The sequence below is a fragment of the Procambarus clarkii genome, chromosome 94 (assembly GCF_040958095.1).
Source record: "Procambarus clarkii isolate CNS0578487 chromosome 94, FALCON_Pclarkii_2.0, whole genome shotgun sequence".
Lineage (NCBI taxonomy): Eukaryota > Metazoa > Arthropoda > Malacostraca > Decapoda > Cambaridae > Procambarus > Procambarus clarkii.
The window spans coordinates 4296878-4313272 of record NC_091243.1 but is presented as its reverse complement, the minus strand read 5'-3'; the positions used below and the strand labels follow the sequence as shown (position 1 = coordinate 4313272).

At 46.2% G+C, this 16395-nt stretch overlaps 3 protein-coding genes across 3 annotated transcripts in view; 2 read left to right on the top strand and 1 right to left on the bottom strand.

Moving 5' to 3' along the window:
- The window catches only part of LOC138349507 (innexin inx2-like), a 36973-nt gene that overhangs the window by 12557 nt on the left and 8021 nt on the right, over positions 1-16395 (top strand). The window lies entirely within an intron of this gene.
- On the top strand, positions 36-2232 carry LOC138359889 (uncharacterized). Its single transcript, XM_069319682.1, has one exon. It carries the CDS (start codon positions 45-47, stop codon positions 2049-2051), a length of 2007 nt encoding a protein of 668 aa, XP_069175783.1. The 5' UTR covers positions 36-44; the 3' UTR covers positions 2052-2232.
- Positions 2206-5672, bottom strand: LOC123747216 (zinc finger CCCH domain-containing protein 13-like). Its single transcript, XM_069319843.1, has 2 exons — positions 4387-5672; positions 2206-3655 (listed from the first exon to the last, which is right to left on the bottom strand). The coding sequence occupies exons 1-2, from the start codon at positions 5670-5672 to the stop codon at positions 2272-2274; spliced, it is 2670 nt and encodes an 889-aa protein (XP_069175944.1). The 3' UTR covers positions 2206-2271.

The following is a 16395-nucleotide window of genomic DNA, read 5'->3' as shown; positions in this document are numbered from 1 at the left end:
TTTTAAAAATCACAAAAACAAATAGTAGTTTCAATTCAACAACAATGGAAAACTTCAAGAAGGTGAGCATCGCTGCGTTGGTGTTGTGTATTGTGGTGCAGGCCGGGTGTTGGTATCTTCGGTTTAAGGTGGACATGCTGCAGGAGACGTGGACGGGCGCCTTCAAGGCCTTGCTGCTGGGAGGGTCACCCTCCAACTGGAGTGTGTGGAAACGTCTGTGGTACAGTCTGCCGCTGGTAGGTACTGTGCCGCAGGCCTGGGAGTTGCATTACAGGAGACGGCTGCTGCAGGACAACACAATTTTCTACACCGGGTTGATCTATGGCCACTTCCGTATTAAGGTGCCCGTGGTATTGGCCATCCTCGTGGCGGCCGTGATCGCCCTGACGGGGGTCATCGTCTTGTACAGGACGCTGCTCTCAGCGTTCCGCCCATCGAAGCCGCTTTCCCGCAGTCTCGCAAACTTGGACGACTCGTCCGGGAGCCTGCGGATCGTGAAGGACCTCTCCTCCAGCCTACGGATCGTGAAGGACTTCTCCTCCAGCCTACGGATCGTGAAGGACTTCTCCCGCAGCTTGTGGATCGTGGCGGATCCATCCCACAGCCTACAGATCGTGAAGGACCTCTCCTCCAGCCTACGGATCGTGAAGGACTTCTCCTCCAGCCTACGGATCGTGAAGGACTTCTCCCGCAGCTTGTGGATCATGGCAGACCCATCCCACAGCCTGCAGATCGTGGAGGACCCATCCCACAACCTTCAGATCGTGGAGGATCCATCCCACAACCTTCAGATCGTGGAGGACCCATCCCACAGCCTACTGATCATGGAGGACCCCTCCCAGAGCCCGCGGATCGGCCTGTCCCAAAGGCTGTGGGACATGGCAATGACCTTTATGGTGCTCCTGGGGGTGTCGTGCAACTACTGGCTGCTGCTGGCCCTGAACTCCTGCCGCAGGTGGGGCCGCGGCCTGGTGGACGCCCTCAAGACCCTCTTCCTGCCGCAGGGCTCGCTCCTCGATCTCAAGACAGCCCTCCAGCACCACTGGGTGGGTGGCCCTCTACCCTCGCCTGACCCATCTAAGAGCTACCGACCCGTCTACATGGTTGGTTATTTTCTGAAGTCGAATAGGGAAACAAGAGACACGGAGGAGGAGGAGAAGCAGAAGGAGAAGGAAGCAAAGCAGAAGGAGAAAGAAGCGAAGAAGAAGGAGAAAGAAGCGAAGAAGAAGGAGAAAGAAGCTAAGAAGAAGGAGGATAAAGAAGCGAAAAAGGAGGAGAAAGAGGTGAAGAAGGAGGAGGAGAAGGAAGCGAAGAAGGAGGAGAAGGAAGCAAAGAAGGAGGAGAAGGAAGCAAAGAAGGAGGAGAAGGAAGCAAAGAAGGAGGAGAAGGAAGCAAAGAAGGAGGAGGAGAAGGAAGCAAAGAAGGAGGAGAAGGAAGCAAAGAAGGAGGAGAAGGAAGCAAAGAAGGAGGAGGAGAAGGAAGCAAAGAAGGAGGAGAAGGAAGCAAAGAAGGAGGAGAAGGAAGCAAAGAAGGAGGAGAAGGAAGCAAAGAAGGAGGAGAAGGAAGCAAAGAAGGAGGAGAAAGAAGCCAAGGAGGAAGAAAAGAAAGTAGGCGAAGGGAAAGAGAGAACAGAGGAAAGAAAAGGATGGCTACAGAGGGTTCTGCGGGGAATAGCGAGGTTCCTGGGCAAGGTACTGCTGCACTTGCTGATAATAGTATTGGGAACTGCCGGTCTGGCCTGCCTGGTGGTCACAACAGCGCTCGCGGCACCATTCTTCTTCCTGGGCTATCTCTTGCATCCCCTCACACCACTCCTCAGTGAAATGACACTCATCCTCTTCTGCCTCATCCTGGCTGCCTGCTTCGTCCTACTCTTCCCGCTCTCTGCTGTAGTATGCATGCTGTACCGTACGCTCTACCCAGAGCAGTATATGGAGCAGTATATTACGTGTTTGGTGGAGTTCGAAAAGTTTCAACAGCTCGCAGACCAACACGGCTGGGAAGAAGGAATGAAACTCTACTTAGAGGAATCAAGGCAGGACCGTCCCTGAGTGCACACGCACTTCCAGCTCTAGGGACAAGGCTCGTGAGACGCAAGATGCACCATGAACCTCCTGGTGCTTGAGTCACAGTGACAGCGACAGTTTGCGGGTCTTTCGCTCGCGTGGTGATTGCAGGCCCCTTCGCTCGCGCTCTCTTTGCGGGCCCTCCCATTCCGCCCGCGCACTCTTTGCGGGCCCTCCCTTTCCGCCCGCGCACTCTTTGCGGGCCCTACCTTTCCGCCCGCGCACTCTTTGTGGGCCCTCCGTTTCCGCCCGCGCACTCTTTGTGGGCCCTCCGTTTCCGCCCGCGCACTCTTTGCGGGCCCGCGTACTCTTTGTGGGCCCTCCCTTTCCGCCCGCGCATTCTTTGTGGGCCCTCCCTTTCCGCCCGCGCACTCTTTGTGGGCCCTCCGTTTCCGCCCGCGCACTCTTTGTGGGCCCTCCGTTTCCGCCCGCGCACTCTTTGTGGGCCCTCCGTTTCCGCCCGCGCACTCTTTGTGGGCCCTCCGTTTCCGCCCGCGCACTCTTTGTGGGTCCTCCCTTTCCGCCCGCGAACTCTTTGTGGGCCCTCCGTTTCCGCCCGCGCACTCTTTGTGGGCCCTCCGTTTCCGCCCGCGCACTCTTTGTGGGCCCTCCCTTTCCGCCCGCGCACTCTTTGTGGGCCCTCCGTTTCCGCCCGCGCACTCTTTGTGGGCCCTCCGTTTCCGCCCGCGCACTCTTTGTGGGTCCTCCCTTTCCGCCCGCGAACTCTTTGTGGGCCCTCCGTTTCCGCCCGCGCACTCTTTGTGGGCCCTCCGTTTCCGCCCGCGCACTCTTTGTGGGCCCTCCGTTTCCGCCCGCGCACTCTTTGTGGGCCCTCCGTTTCCGCCCGCGCACTCTTTGTGGGTCCTCCCTTTCCGCCCGCGAACTCTTTGTGGGCCCTCCGTTTCCGCCCGCGCACTCTTTGCGGGCCCTCCGTTTCCGCCCGCGCACTCTTTGCGGGCCCTCCGTTTCCGCCCGCGCACTCTTTGCGGGCCCTCCGTTTCCGCCCGCGCACTCTTTGTGGGCCCTCCGTTTCCGCCCGCGCACTCTTTGTGGGCCCTCCGTTTCCGCCCGCGCACTCTTTGTGGGCCCTCCGTTTCCGCCCGCGCACTCTTTGTGGGCCCTCCGTTTCCGCCCGCGCACTCTTTGTGGGTCCTCCCTTTCCGCCCGCGAACTCTTTGTGGGCCCTCCGTTTCCGCCCGCGCACTCTTTGCGGGCCCTTCGCTCGCGCTCTGTTTGTGGGCCCTTCGTTCGCGCTCTCGATCATTGCGGACCCTTCGCTCGCGCTCTGTTTGCGGGCCCTTCGCTCGCGCTCTGTTTGCGGGCCCTTCGCTCGCGCTCTGTTTGCGGGCCCTTCGCTCGCGCTCTGTTTGCGGGCCCTTCGCTCGCGCTCTGTTTGCGGGCCCTTCGCTCGCGCTCTGTTTGCGGGCCCTTCGCTAGTGCTCTCGATCATTGCGGGCTCTTCGTTCGCGCTCTCGATCATTGCGGGCTCTTCGTTCGCGCTCTCGATCATTGCGGACCCTTCGCTCGCGCTCTCGATCATTGCGGGCTCTTCGTTCGCGCTCTCGATCATTGCGGACCCTTCGCTCGCGCTCTCGATCATTGCAGGCCCTTCACTCGCGCTCTGTTTGCGGGCCCTTCGCTCGCGCTCTGTTTGCGGGCCCTTCGCTAGTGCTCTCGATCATTGCGGGCCCTTTGCTCGCGCTCTCGATCATTGCGGGCTCTTCGTTCGCGCTCTCGATCATTGCGGACCCTTCGCTCGCGCTCTCGATCATTGTAGGCCCTTCACTCGCGCTCTGTTTGCGGGCCCTTCGCTCGCGCTCTGTTTGCGGGCCCTTCGCTCGCGCTCTGTTTGCGGGCCCTTCGCTAGTGCTCTCGATCATTGCGGGCCCTTCGCTAGTGCTCTCGATCATTGCGGGCTCTTCGTTCGCGCTCTCGATCATTGCGGGCTCTTCGTTCGCGCTCTCGATCATTGCGGGCTCTTCGTTCGCGCTCTCGATCATTGCGGACCCTTCGCTCGCGCTCTGTTTGCGGGCCCTTCGCTAGTGCTCTCGATCATTGCGGGCTCTTCGTTCGCGCTCTCGATCATTGCAGGCCCTTCGCTCGCTCTCTGTTTGCGGGCCCTTCGCTAGTGCTCTCGATCATTGCGGGCTCTTCGTTCGCGCTCTCGATCATTGCGGACCCTTCGCTCGTGCTCTCGATCATTGCAGGCCCTTCGCTCGCGCTCTGTTTGCGGGCCCTTCGCTCGCGCTCTGTTTGCGGGCCCTTCGCTCGCGCTCTGTTTGCGGGCCCTTCGCTCGCGCTCTGTTTGCGGGCCCTTCGCTAGTGCTCTCGATCATTGCGGGCTCTTCGTTCGCGCTCTCGATCATTGCGGGCCCTTCGCTCGCGCTGTTTGCGGGCTCTTCGTTCGCGCTCTCGATCATTGCGGGCTCTTCGTTCGCGCTCTCGATCATTGCGGACCCTTCGCTCGCGCTCTCGATCATTGCAGGCCCTTCGCTCGCGCTCTGTTTGCGGGCCCTTCGCTCGCGCGCTGTTTGCGGGCCCTTCGCTCGCGCTCTGTTTGCGGGCCCTTCGCTCGCGCTCTGTTTGCGGGCCCTTCGCTCGCGCTCTGTTTGCCGGCCCTTCGCTCGCGCTCTGTTTGCGGGCCCTTCGCTCGCGCTCTCGATCATTGCGGGCCCTTCGCTCGCGCTCTCGATCATTGCGGGCCCTTCGCTCGCGCTCTCGATCATTGCGGGCCCTTCGCTCGCGCTCTGTTTGCGGGCCCTTCGCTCGCGCTCTGTTTGCGGGCCCTTCGCTCGCGCTCTGTTTGCGGGCCCTTCGCTCGCGCTCTGTTTGCGGGCCCTTCGCTCGCGCTCTGTTTGCGGGCCCTTCGCTCGCGCTCTGTTTGCGGGCCCTTCGCTCGCGCTCTGTTTGCGGGCCCTTCGCTCGCGCTCTGTTTGCGGGCCCTTCGCTCGCGCTCTGTTTGCGGGCCCTTCGCTCGCGCTCTGTTTGCGGGCCCTTCGCTCGCGCTCTGTTTGCGGGCCCTTCGCTCGCGCTCTGTTTGCGGGCCCTTCGCTCGCGCTCTGTTTGCGGGCCCTTCGCTCGCGCTCTGTTTGCGGGCCCTTCGCTCGCGCTCTGTTTGCGGGCCCTTCGCTCGCGCTCTGTTTGCGGGCCCTTCGCTCGCGCTCTGTTTGCGGGCCCTTCGCTCGCGCTCTGTTTGCGGGCCCTTCGCTCGCGCTCTCGAACATTGCGCGCCCTTCGCTCGCACTCTCGATCATTGCGAGCCCTTCGCTCGCGCTCTCGATCATTGCGAGCCCTTCGCTCGCGCTCTCGATCATTGCGGGCCCTTCGCTCGCGCTCTCGATCATTGCGGGCCCTTCGCTCGCGCTCTCCTTGCGGGCCCTTCGCTTGCGCTCTCCTTGCGGGCCCTTCGCTCGCGCTCTCCTTGCGGGCCCTTCGCTCGCGCTCTCCTTGCGGGCCCTTCGCTCGCGCTCTCCTTGCGGGCCCTTCGCTCGCGCTCTCCTTGCGGGCCCTTCGCTCGCGCTCTCCTTGCGGGCCCTTCGCTCGCGCTCTCCTTGCGGGCCCTTCGCTCGCTCTCTCTTTGTGATGATCATTTACTTTGCTTTTCATATATTTTTTTTTGCACAGTGTTTAAATTTTTTTTAACGTGACAATTTTGTTTCTTAAACAAATTTAATCTTTAGAGGAGATTGTTACGCAAAATAGTTGTCGATATCATCATATAGCTAACACTATGTAAGTATTTATATAACATAACTATGTTTCCGAAGCTGGGCAGAATGTATATAAAAAACAAACTTTAGCAGAAAGCAGACCTAACAATGGGAGGTGGACCGGTAATGAAACGAGACTCGCGCCCTTATAACTAGAGACTGAGATGTATTTTGAATCTACTGAGATGTAGATGCAAAATACAATTTTTTTTGTTCTGTAGCAAGTAGTTTATATCCACTTGTAAACCTCTGTCATGTCGGCTCTAACTCTTCGCCTTTCCAGTGAATGCAGTTTAAGCTTTGTTAATCTTTCTTCGTATGAAAGGTTTCTAATTTGGGGAATTAACATGCTATCCTCCCCCGTGATAGCATGCCTGACGATTTAAACGCGACCTTAGTATACATTCACTAAAAATACATAATAAAATCTACCACTTGTGGGCTATTCATGCCAGTGAATAGCCACCTCGTTGGCTTAACATTAATCAATCAATCACCTTTGATGATTATGTATTAGAGTGTCAACTTATTAATAATTATAGAAATAAGGAAATAAGTAGTGTACCATCGGTTTGTCTAATTACCCAAATCTACCCAAATTTACTCAAAGCTACCCAAAGCTTCCTTGCATTACGTAAGTAATGAAGAAATATGATATATTTACTCACTATATTGTTGGTGTTGAATGTAGAACACTAAAAACATTTTTTACTCTGAAATAATACGCATTTATAATGAAATTAGACGAAAAAAAAAACTAAGTGGCATGAGAGGCCATAGGAAGTCGATGATCCAAGCGACAATGTTGTGGAGCGACTTATCCAAGATGAACAAAATTATTCTTGAGATATACAAGAGTTGTTACATTCTCGTACAGCCACTAGTACGCGTAGCGTTTCGGGCAGGTCCCTGGAATACGATCCCCGCCGCTTTTTCGTTTTTTCGTTTTTTCATCCAAGTACACATTTTACTGTTGCGTTAAACAGAGGCTACAGTTAAGGAATTGCGCCCAGTAAATCCTCCCCGGCCAGGATACGAACCCATGACATAGCGCTCGCGGAACGCTAGGCGAGTGTCTTACCACTACACCACGGAGACTAACGGATTCAAGATATATTGTTGCCTAGAGGTTATATTAAGTTATGTTTGAATAGGTTACGTTTAGTTAGGTTATGTTATGTTTGGGTAAGTTGCGTAGGTTAGGTAGGTACAGGAGGTTCATATCACCAGCAAACATTGTCGCTTGGACCGTCAACTTCCTTTGGCGTCACCAGCTTCTTATTTTCGTCTAATTTCGTTATAAAATAATACTTTTTTAGAGTAAAATTATTGACCAGACCATACACTAGAAAGTGAAAGGACGACGACGTTTCGGTTCATTCTGGACCATTCTCTAGTCGATTGTCTTGAGAATGGTCCAGGACGGACCAAAACGTCGTCGTCCCTGCAGTTTCTAGTGTGTGGTCTGGTCAATATTTTTCAGCCACGTTATTGTGACTCCTCGTATTCGTTTGCCTTGTTCGGGTTGAATGTAGACACAGTAATCGCTTCTGTATATATTTATTGACCGAGACAACAAGGTATATATCTGGCCAGCCGAGGTCCACCTACTCTGAGTCTGTGAAGATAACTGAGGCTGCTGGGAGCATGCTGATGCTCCTCTGTCTGGCATGACGTCAGAGGCCTACTTGCCTGTGATTGGTTATATTCCAACTGACATAGAATTAGAGTATAACACTCGTCTTCAGAGTAAAAATATGTTTTTCATGTTCTACATTCAGCACAAACATTATAATGAATAAATATATAAATATAAATAAATAAATATATAAATATAAATATGTTTATTCAGGTAAGGTACATAAGAACATAAGAACATAAGAACAAAGGTAACTGCAGAAGGCCTATTGGCCCATACGAGGCAGCTCCTATTCTATAACCACCCAATCCCACTCATATACTTGTCCAACCCGTGCTTGAAACAATCGAGGGACCCCACCTCCACAATGTTACGCGGCAATTGGTTCCACAAATCAACAACCCTGTTACTGAACCAGTATTTACCCAAGTCTTTCCTAAATATATATTTCCTAAATAGAGTAATATATAGGCCACCAAATTTAGACAGAATGGAAGCAAAGCATCTATGGGATGAAATATCTAGAGCATCTAGATCTAACAGTATTTATGTCATGGGTGACTTTAATTTTAGCGGAATAAACTGGTTGAACAAAACAGGGAATAGTGAAGTAGAAGATTTTCTAGAATTAATTGACGATTGCTTTCTTACGCAACACATTAAGGAACCAACACGGGAAAATAATATTTTAGATTTAGTGTTAACTAACAGGGAAACGCAAATTAATGACATCGAAATAGGGAGTGAGCTAGGGAGCAGTGATCACAAAGAAATCAGATTTAGCATAGAATGGAATAGACCAGTAGGAGAAAATTCTGTTAAAGTGCCAGATTTTCGAAAAGCTGATTTTAATAGCCTAAGAAATTTTTTGGGTCAAATTGATTGGAAAGGCTTGGGTATGGGGTGTGGGCCGGTCTTGGAGCGAGACATGAACCCAGCGATAGGTGACTTAAATGGGGATTTCGATGTGGATTCAATATATAACTTATTTAAGAATATTCTAAACAAAGCACAGGAACGTAGTATACCATACAAATTGAATAGATCGTATACTAATGACCCAAAGTGGATAACAAAGAATTTGAAGAACCTTATAGGTAAAAAGAGAGCTTGGTACAAAAGGATTAAAAATGGGGAGGTCACTTTAGAACAGGAATTCGTACAACTGGTTAGAAATGTTAAAAAAGAGATAAGGAAAGCAAAAAGAAACTATGAAGTTCGCATAGCAGGGCAAGCAAAGACAAATCCTAAAGGGTTTTTTCAGTTATATCGTACTAAGACTAGGGAAAGGATAGGTCCATTAAAAACTGAGACAGGTCAAATAACAGATAGTGATGAAGAGATGAGTAGTATTTTTAATAAATATTTTGTATCTGTATTTACTAAAGAGGAACTTAACAATATGCCTTCAGCCGAACAAGTCTATGTGGGTGGGGACGAGGACAGGTTGACGAGTTTAGCAGTTACCAGGGAGGATGTTCTTAAACAAATAGTAAAACTCAAACCAAACAAATCCCCAGGGCCGGATGAAGTGTTTGCTAGGGTGCTTAAAGAATGCAAAGAGGAGCTTTGTGACCCACTGTCAACCATATTTAATAAATCAATAGAGTCAGGCAGAGTGCCAGAGTTTTGGAAAGTTGCTAATGTGATACCAGTTTTTAAGAAAGGAGATAGATCACTTGCGTCTAACTATCGACCAATTAGCCTAACGTCTATTGTGGGAAAGTTACTCGAATCTATAATAGCAAATAAAATTCGTCTTCATCTTGAAAAACATAAATTAATAATTGAGTCGCAACATGGTTTTATAAATGGCCGTTCATGTTTAACAAATTTGTTATCTTTTTATTCTAGCATTGTTGAGGCAGTTGATAGTGGTAAGGATTGCGATGTTGTATACCTTGACTTTAGCAAAGCTTTTGATACAGTGCCACATGAAAGACTGATTAAAAAAATAGAGTCTCATGGTATTGGGGGTGCTATATTAAGCTGGATTAGGGCATGGCTATACCAAAGGAAACAGAGAGTTAGTATAAATGGAATCAAGTCAGAGTGGGAAAATGTTGTAAGTGGAGTGCCTCAAGGCTCTGTCCTGGGACCTCTGTTGTTTATAATATATATAAATGATTTAGATTCAGGTTTGAGTAGCAACATTTGCAAATTTGCCGATGATACGAAAATCGGTAGGGAAATTAATTCGGAGGAGGACTCACTATCACTTCAAGTTGATCTAGATAGGGTTTTGAAATGGTCAAAGGATTGGCAGATGCAGTTTAATGCTGATAAATGTAAAGTTCTGAGGTTAGGTAATGATGATAGAGTTACAAGATACGAGCTAGATGGTGTTGTGATTGCGAAGTCGGATTGCGAAAGGGATCTGGGAGTTATGATTAGTAAGAATTTAAAACAAAAGGATCAATGCATAAATGTTCGTAATAAGGCAAATCGGACACTTGGATTTATTAATCGCAGCGTTAGTAACAAGACACCTGGTGTGGTTCTCAAGCTATATCTTGCTCTAGTTAGGCCCCATTTAGATTATGCAGTTCAGTTTTGGTCGCCATATTATAGAATGGATATAAATTCACTTGAACGTGTCCAGCGTAGGATGACTAAGTTAATTCCCCAAATTAGAAATCTTTCATATGAAGAAAGATTAACAAAGCTTAAGTTGCATTCACTGGAAAGGCGAAGAGTTAGGGGTGACATGATAGAGGTTTACAAGTGGATGAATGGACATAACCGGGGGGATATTAATAGGGTATTAAAAGTATCAACACAGGACAGAACACGAAACAATGGATATAAATTGGATAAGTTTAGATTTAGGAAAGACTTGGGTAAATACTGGTTCAGTAACAGGGTTGTTGATTTGTGGAACCAATTGCCGCGTAACATTGTGGAGGTGGGGTCCCTCGATTGTTTCAAGCACGGGTTGGACAAGTATATGAGTGGGATTGGGTGGTTATAGAATAGGAGCTGCCTCGTATGGGCCAATAGGCCTTCTGCAGTTACCTTTGTTCTTATGTTCTTATGTTCTTATGTTCTTAAATCTAAACTTATCCAATTTATATCCATTGTTTCGTGTTCTGTCCTGTGTTGATACTTTTAATACCCTATTAATATCCCCCCGGTTATGTCCATTCATCCACTTGTAAACCTCTATCATGTCACCCCTAACTCTTCGCCTTTCCAGTGAATGCAACTTGAGCTTTGTTAATCTTTCTTCATATGAAAGATTTCTAATTTGGGGAATTAACTTAGTCATCCTACGCTGGACGTAGTGACATACATACAAGTGATGTTACATTAATGGATCGATATATAGATAGAGCTAGTACATACAATGCCTAAAGCCACTATTACGCAATGCGTTTCGGGCTGGAAATCATATTTATTCATTGCTAAAGTAATACCAGGAAGCTTTGTGTAGCTTTGAGTAAGTTTGGGTAGCTTTGGGTAATTAGACGGACAGGTATACCACATCAAATTGTTCGGTTGTGTGATAATGGTATGATAGACAGAATACTTAGGAGCTACAAGTCAGGAGCTCCAGTCGGTCAGGTGAAGTCACAGTGAGAGGTTGTGTTAACCGGAGCTCCTGAGTGTTGTTATATCAATATGGAAGTTGTAGTGAAGGACCTGGTGACTCTAGTGGGAGCCCTGAGGACAGAGTTGGACTCTCTGCGGGAGGAGGTGCGTCAGCTTAAAAAACTACGAGAAGTAACGAAGGAGGAGACCAGCAGTAAAGGGACCTCGTCTTGGAGAGTTGCGAAAGACAGGGGCCTTAAGAAGACTTTGATAAAGCCGCCTTCAAACGCCATAGCAACTTCAAATTCATTTGACGTTTTGGAGGACGAGTGCTGTGGAGTGACTGTGGATCGCGCAAAAGGGAAAGCAACGAAGAGAAAGGAAGCGCAGGCCCCTCAGAAAGTAAAGGAAGTACCTAAGCAAACATTAGTTGTGGGAGATTCCCAGATAAGGTATTTGGATAGAACGTTTTGTGCTAGAGATAGGGGGAACAGGTTAAGGGTTTGCTATCCCGGAGCTGGCATTGGTGATATTATAAACAACATGAATGATATTATGGCTGGTAATGGGAACAATCCCATTATTTGCATTAGCGTGGGAGGAAATGATGTTGGTCGAGTCAGGAGTGAGGAACTGATTCAGAGGTATAAAACAGCCATAGAGTTAGTTAGGAGCAAGGGAGGAATCCCGATCATATGTGGCATTCTTCCAAGAAAGGGAGTGGGAAATGAATGGATATCGAGGGCACTTGGTGTCAATTGCCGGCTGGAAAGATATTGCAAATCAAATGCAATATCTTTCATAGACAACTGGGAACACTTCTATGGAAGAAATGAAATGTATGCTCGTGATGGGGTGCATCTATCGAGAGCTGGGGTTGTTGCTGTTGCGAACTCGCTAGAAGAAGTGGTTAGAGGTGTTTGTTTGGGTTTAAACTGTTAGTAGTTAGAGGTATGGGAATTGATTTGGAGGAAGGAGGTAATAAAAGTATGTGTTTGTGGGAGAAAGGAATTGGCAAAACGATCAGGGAAAGAGAAGGTCCGCAAAATAACAATTCACTTAGGGTATATTACACTAACAGTAGAAGTCTAAGAAATAAAATTAACGAATTAAATGCTCTTGTCTGCACAGAAAAAATAGATATTATTGCACTTACCGAAACGTGGATGAATGTAGAAAATAGAGAACTATTAGCTGAATATCAAATATATGGATTTAAACTATTTCACACAGATAGATATATTAGACGAGGAGGTGGAGTAGCCATATATGTTAGGGACAATTTGAAATGTAGTCTCAAAGAGGGAATCAAAACAGAGCCACACACAGAAACTATTTGGATTGAATTAAACGAAAAAGCTAATAATATTATAATAGGAGTAATATATAGGCCACCAAATTTAGACAGAATGGAAGCAAAGCATCTATGGGATGAAATATCTAGAGCATCTAGATCTAACAGTATTTATGTCATGGGTGACTTTAATTTTAGCGGAATAAACTGGTTGAACAAAACAGGGAATAGTGAAGCAGAAGATTTTCTGGAATTAATTGACGATTGCTTTCTTACGCAACACATTAAGGAACCAACACGGGAAAATAATATTTTAGATTTAGTGTTAACTAACAGGGAAACGCAAATTAATGACATCGAAATAGGGAGTGAGCTAGGGAGCAGTGATCACAAAGAAATCAGATTTAGCATAGAATGGAATAGACCAGTAGGAGAAAATTCTGTTAAAGTGCCAGATTTTCGAAAAGCTGATTTTAATAGCCTAAGAAATTTTTTGGGTCAAATTGATTGGAATGGCTTGGGTATGGGGTGTGGGCCGGTCTTGGAGCGAGACATGAACCCAGCGATAGGTGACTTAAATGGGGATTTCGATGTGGATTCAATATATAACTTATTTAAGAATATTCTAAACAAAGCTCAGGAACGTAGTATACCATACAAATTGAATAGATCGTATACTAATGACCCAAAGTGGATAACAAAGAATTTGAAGAACCTTATAGGTAAAAAGAGAGCTTGGTACAAAAGGATTAAAAATGGGGAGGTCACTTTAGAACAGGAATTCGTACAACTGGTTAGAAATGTTAAAAAAGAGATAAGGAAAGCAAAAAGAAACTATGAAGTTCGCATAGCAGGGCAAGCAAAGACAAATCCTAAAGGGTTTTTTCAGTTATATCGTACTAAGACTAGGGAAAGGATAGGTCCATTAAAAACTGAGACAGGTCAAATAACAGATAGTGATGAAGAGATGAGTAGTATTTTTAATAAATATTTTGTATCTGTATTTACTAAAGAGGAACTTAACAATATGCCTTCAGCCGAACAAGTCTATGTGGGTGGGGACGAGGACAGGTTGACGAGTTTAGCAGTTACCAGGGAGGATGTTCTTAAACAAATAGTAAAACTCAAACCAAACAAATCCCCAGGGCCGGATGAAGTGTTTGCTAGGGTGCTTAAAGAATGCAAAGAGGAGCTTTGTGACCCACTGTCAACCATATTTAATAAATCAATAGAGTCAGGCAGAGTGCCAGAGTTTTGGAAAGTTGCTAATGTGATACCAGTTTTTAAGAAAGGAGATAGATCACTTGCGTCTAACTATCGACCAATTAGCCTAACGTCTATTGTGGGAAAGTTACTCGAATCTATAATAGCAAATAAAATTCGTCTTCATCTTGAAAAACATAAATTAATAATTGAGTCGCAACATGGTTTTATAAATGGCCGTTCATGTTTAACAAATTTGTTATCTTTTTATTCTAGCATTGTTGAGGCAGTTGATAGTGGTAAGGATTGCGATGTTGTATACCTTGACTTTAGCAAAGCTTTTGATACAGTGCCACATGAAAGACTGATTAAAAAAATAGAGTCTCATGGTATTGGGGGTGCTATATTAAGCTGGATTAGGGCATGGCTATACCAAAGGAAACAGAGAGTTAGTATAAATGGAATCAAGTCAGAGTGGGAAAATGTTGTAAGTGGAGTGCCTCAAGGCTCTGTCCTGGGACCTCTGTTGTTTATAATATATATAAATGATTTAGATTCAGGTTTGAGTAGCAACATTTGCAAATTTGCCGATGATACGAAAATCGGTAGGGAAATTAATTCGGAGGAGGACTCACTATCACTTCAAGTTGATCTAGATAGGGTTTTGAAATGGTCAAAGGATTGGCAGATGCAGTTTAATGCTGATAAATGTAAAGTTCTGAGGTTAGGTAATGACGATAGAGTTACAAGATACGAGCTAGATGGTGTTGTGATTGCGAAGTCGGATTGCGAAAGGGATCTGGGAGTTATGATTAGTAAGAATTTAAAACAAAAGGATCAATGCATAAATGTTCGTAATAAGGCAAATCGGACACTTGGATTTATTAATCGCAGCGTTAGTAACAAGACACCTGGTGTGGTTCTCAAGCTATATCTTGCTCTAGTTAGGCCCCATTTAGATTATGCAGTTCAGTTTTGGTCGCCATATTATAGAATGGATATAAATTCACTTGAACGTGTCCAGCGTAGGATGACTAAGTTAATTCCCCAAATTAGAAATCTTTCATATGAAGAAAGATTAACAAAGCTTAAGTTGCATTCACTGGAAAGGCGAAGAGTTAGGGGTGACATGATAGAGGTTTACAAGTGGATGAATGGACATAACCGGGGGGATATTAATAGGGTATTAAAAGTATCAACACAGGACAGAACACGAAACAATGGATATAAATTGGATAAGTTTAGATTTAGGAAAGACTTGGGTAAATACTGGTTCAGTAACAGGGTTGTTGATTTGTGGAACCAATTGCCGCGTAACATTGTGGAGGTGGGGTCCCTCGATTGTTTCAAGCACGGGTTGGACAAGTATATGAGTGGGATTGGGTGGTTATAGAATAGGAGCTGCCTCGTATGGGCCAATAGGCCTTCTGCAGTTACCTTTGTTCTTATGTTCTTATGTTCTTATGTTCTTACAAACATTTTGTCCCAAGAGTGTAACACTTATATGCTGTGCTTACCATATTAAGCAGCAATGTTATATGTGATTCTTGTACTGTAATTTGTGGATTTGTACTCATTGGATTTGTGCGCCCCTTGAGGGACTTGAAATTGAATTGAAATTGAAATTGAAATAAGTTTATTGAGGTAAAATAAACACAAAGGAATGAGGTAGCTTAAACTATTCTCACCTCGTTCAGTACAACGTGTTTATACATACATAGACACCTCGCAAATAACATAAGACATAAGACAAAGGTAACTGCAGAAGGCCTATTGGCCCATACGAGGCAGCTCCTATTCTATAACCACCCAATCCCACTCATATACTTGTCCAACCCGTGCTTGAAACAATCGAGGGACCCCACCTCCACAATGTTACGCGGCAATTGGTTCCACAAATCAACAACCCTGTTACTGAACCAGTATTTACCCAAGTCTTTCCTAAATCTAAACTTATCCAATTTATATCCATTGTTTCGTGTTCTGTCCTGTGTTGATACTTTTAATACCCTATTAATATCCCCCCGGTTATGTCCATTCATCCACTTGTAAACCTCTATCATGTCACCCCTAACTCTTCGCCTTTCCAGTGAATGCAACTTAAGCTTTGTTAATCTTTCTTCATATGAAAGATTTCTAATTTGGGGAATTAACTTAGTCATCCTACGCTGGACACGTTCAAGTGAATTTATATCCATTCTATAATATGGCGACCAAAACTGAACTGCATAATCTAAATGGGGCCTAACTAGAGCAAGATATAGCTTGAGAACCACACCAGGTGTCTTGTTACTAACGCTGCGATTAATAAATCCAAGTGTCCGATTTGCCTTATTACGAACATTTATGCATTGATCCTTTTGTTTTAAATTCTTACTAATCATAACTCCCAGATCCCTTTCGCAATCCGACTTCGCAATCACAACACCATCTAGCTCGTATCTTGTAACTCTATCATCATTACCTAACCTCAGAACTTTACATTTATCAGCATTAAACTGCATCTGCCAATCCTTTGACCATTTCAAAACCCTATCTAGATCAACTTGAAGTGATAGTGAGTCCTCCTCCGAATTAATTTCCCTACCGATTTTCGTATCATCGGCAAATTTGCAAATGTTGCTACTCAAACCTGAATCTAAATCATTTATATATATTATAAACAACAGAGGTCCCAGGACAGAGCCTTGAGGCACTCCACTTACAACATTTTCCCACTCTGACTTGATTCCATTTATACTAACTCTCTGTTTCCTTTGGTATAGCCATGCCCTAATCCAGCTTAATATAGCACCTCCAATACCATGAGACTCTATTTTTTTAATCAGTCTTTCATGTGGCACTGTATCAAAAGCTTTGCTAAAGTCAAGGTATACAACATCGCAATCCTTACCACTATCAACTGCCTCAACAATGCTAGAATAAAAAGATAACAAATTTGTTAAACATGAA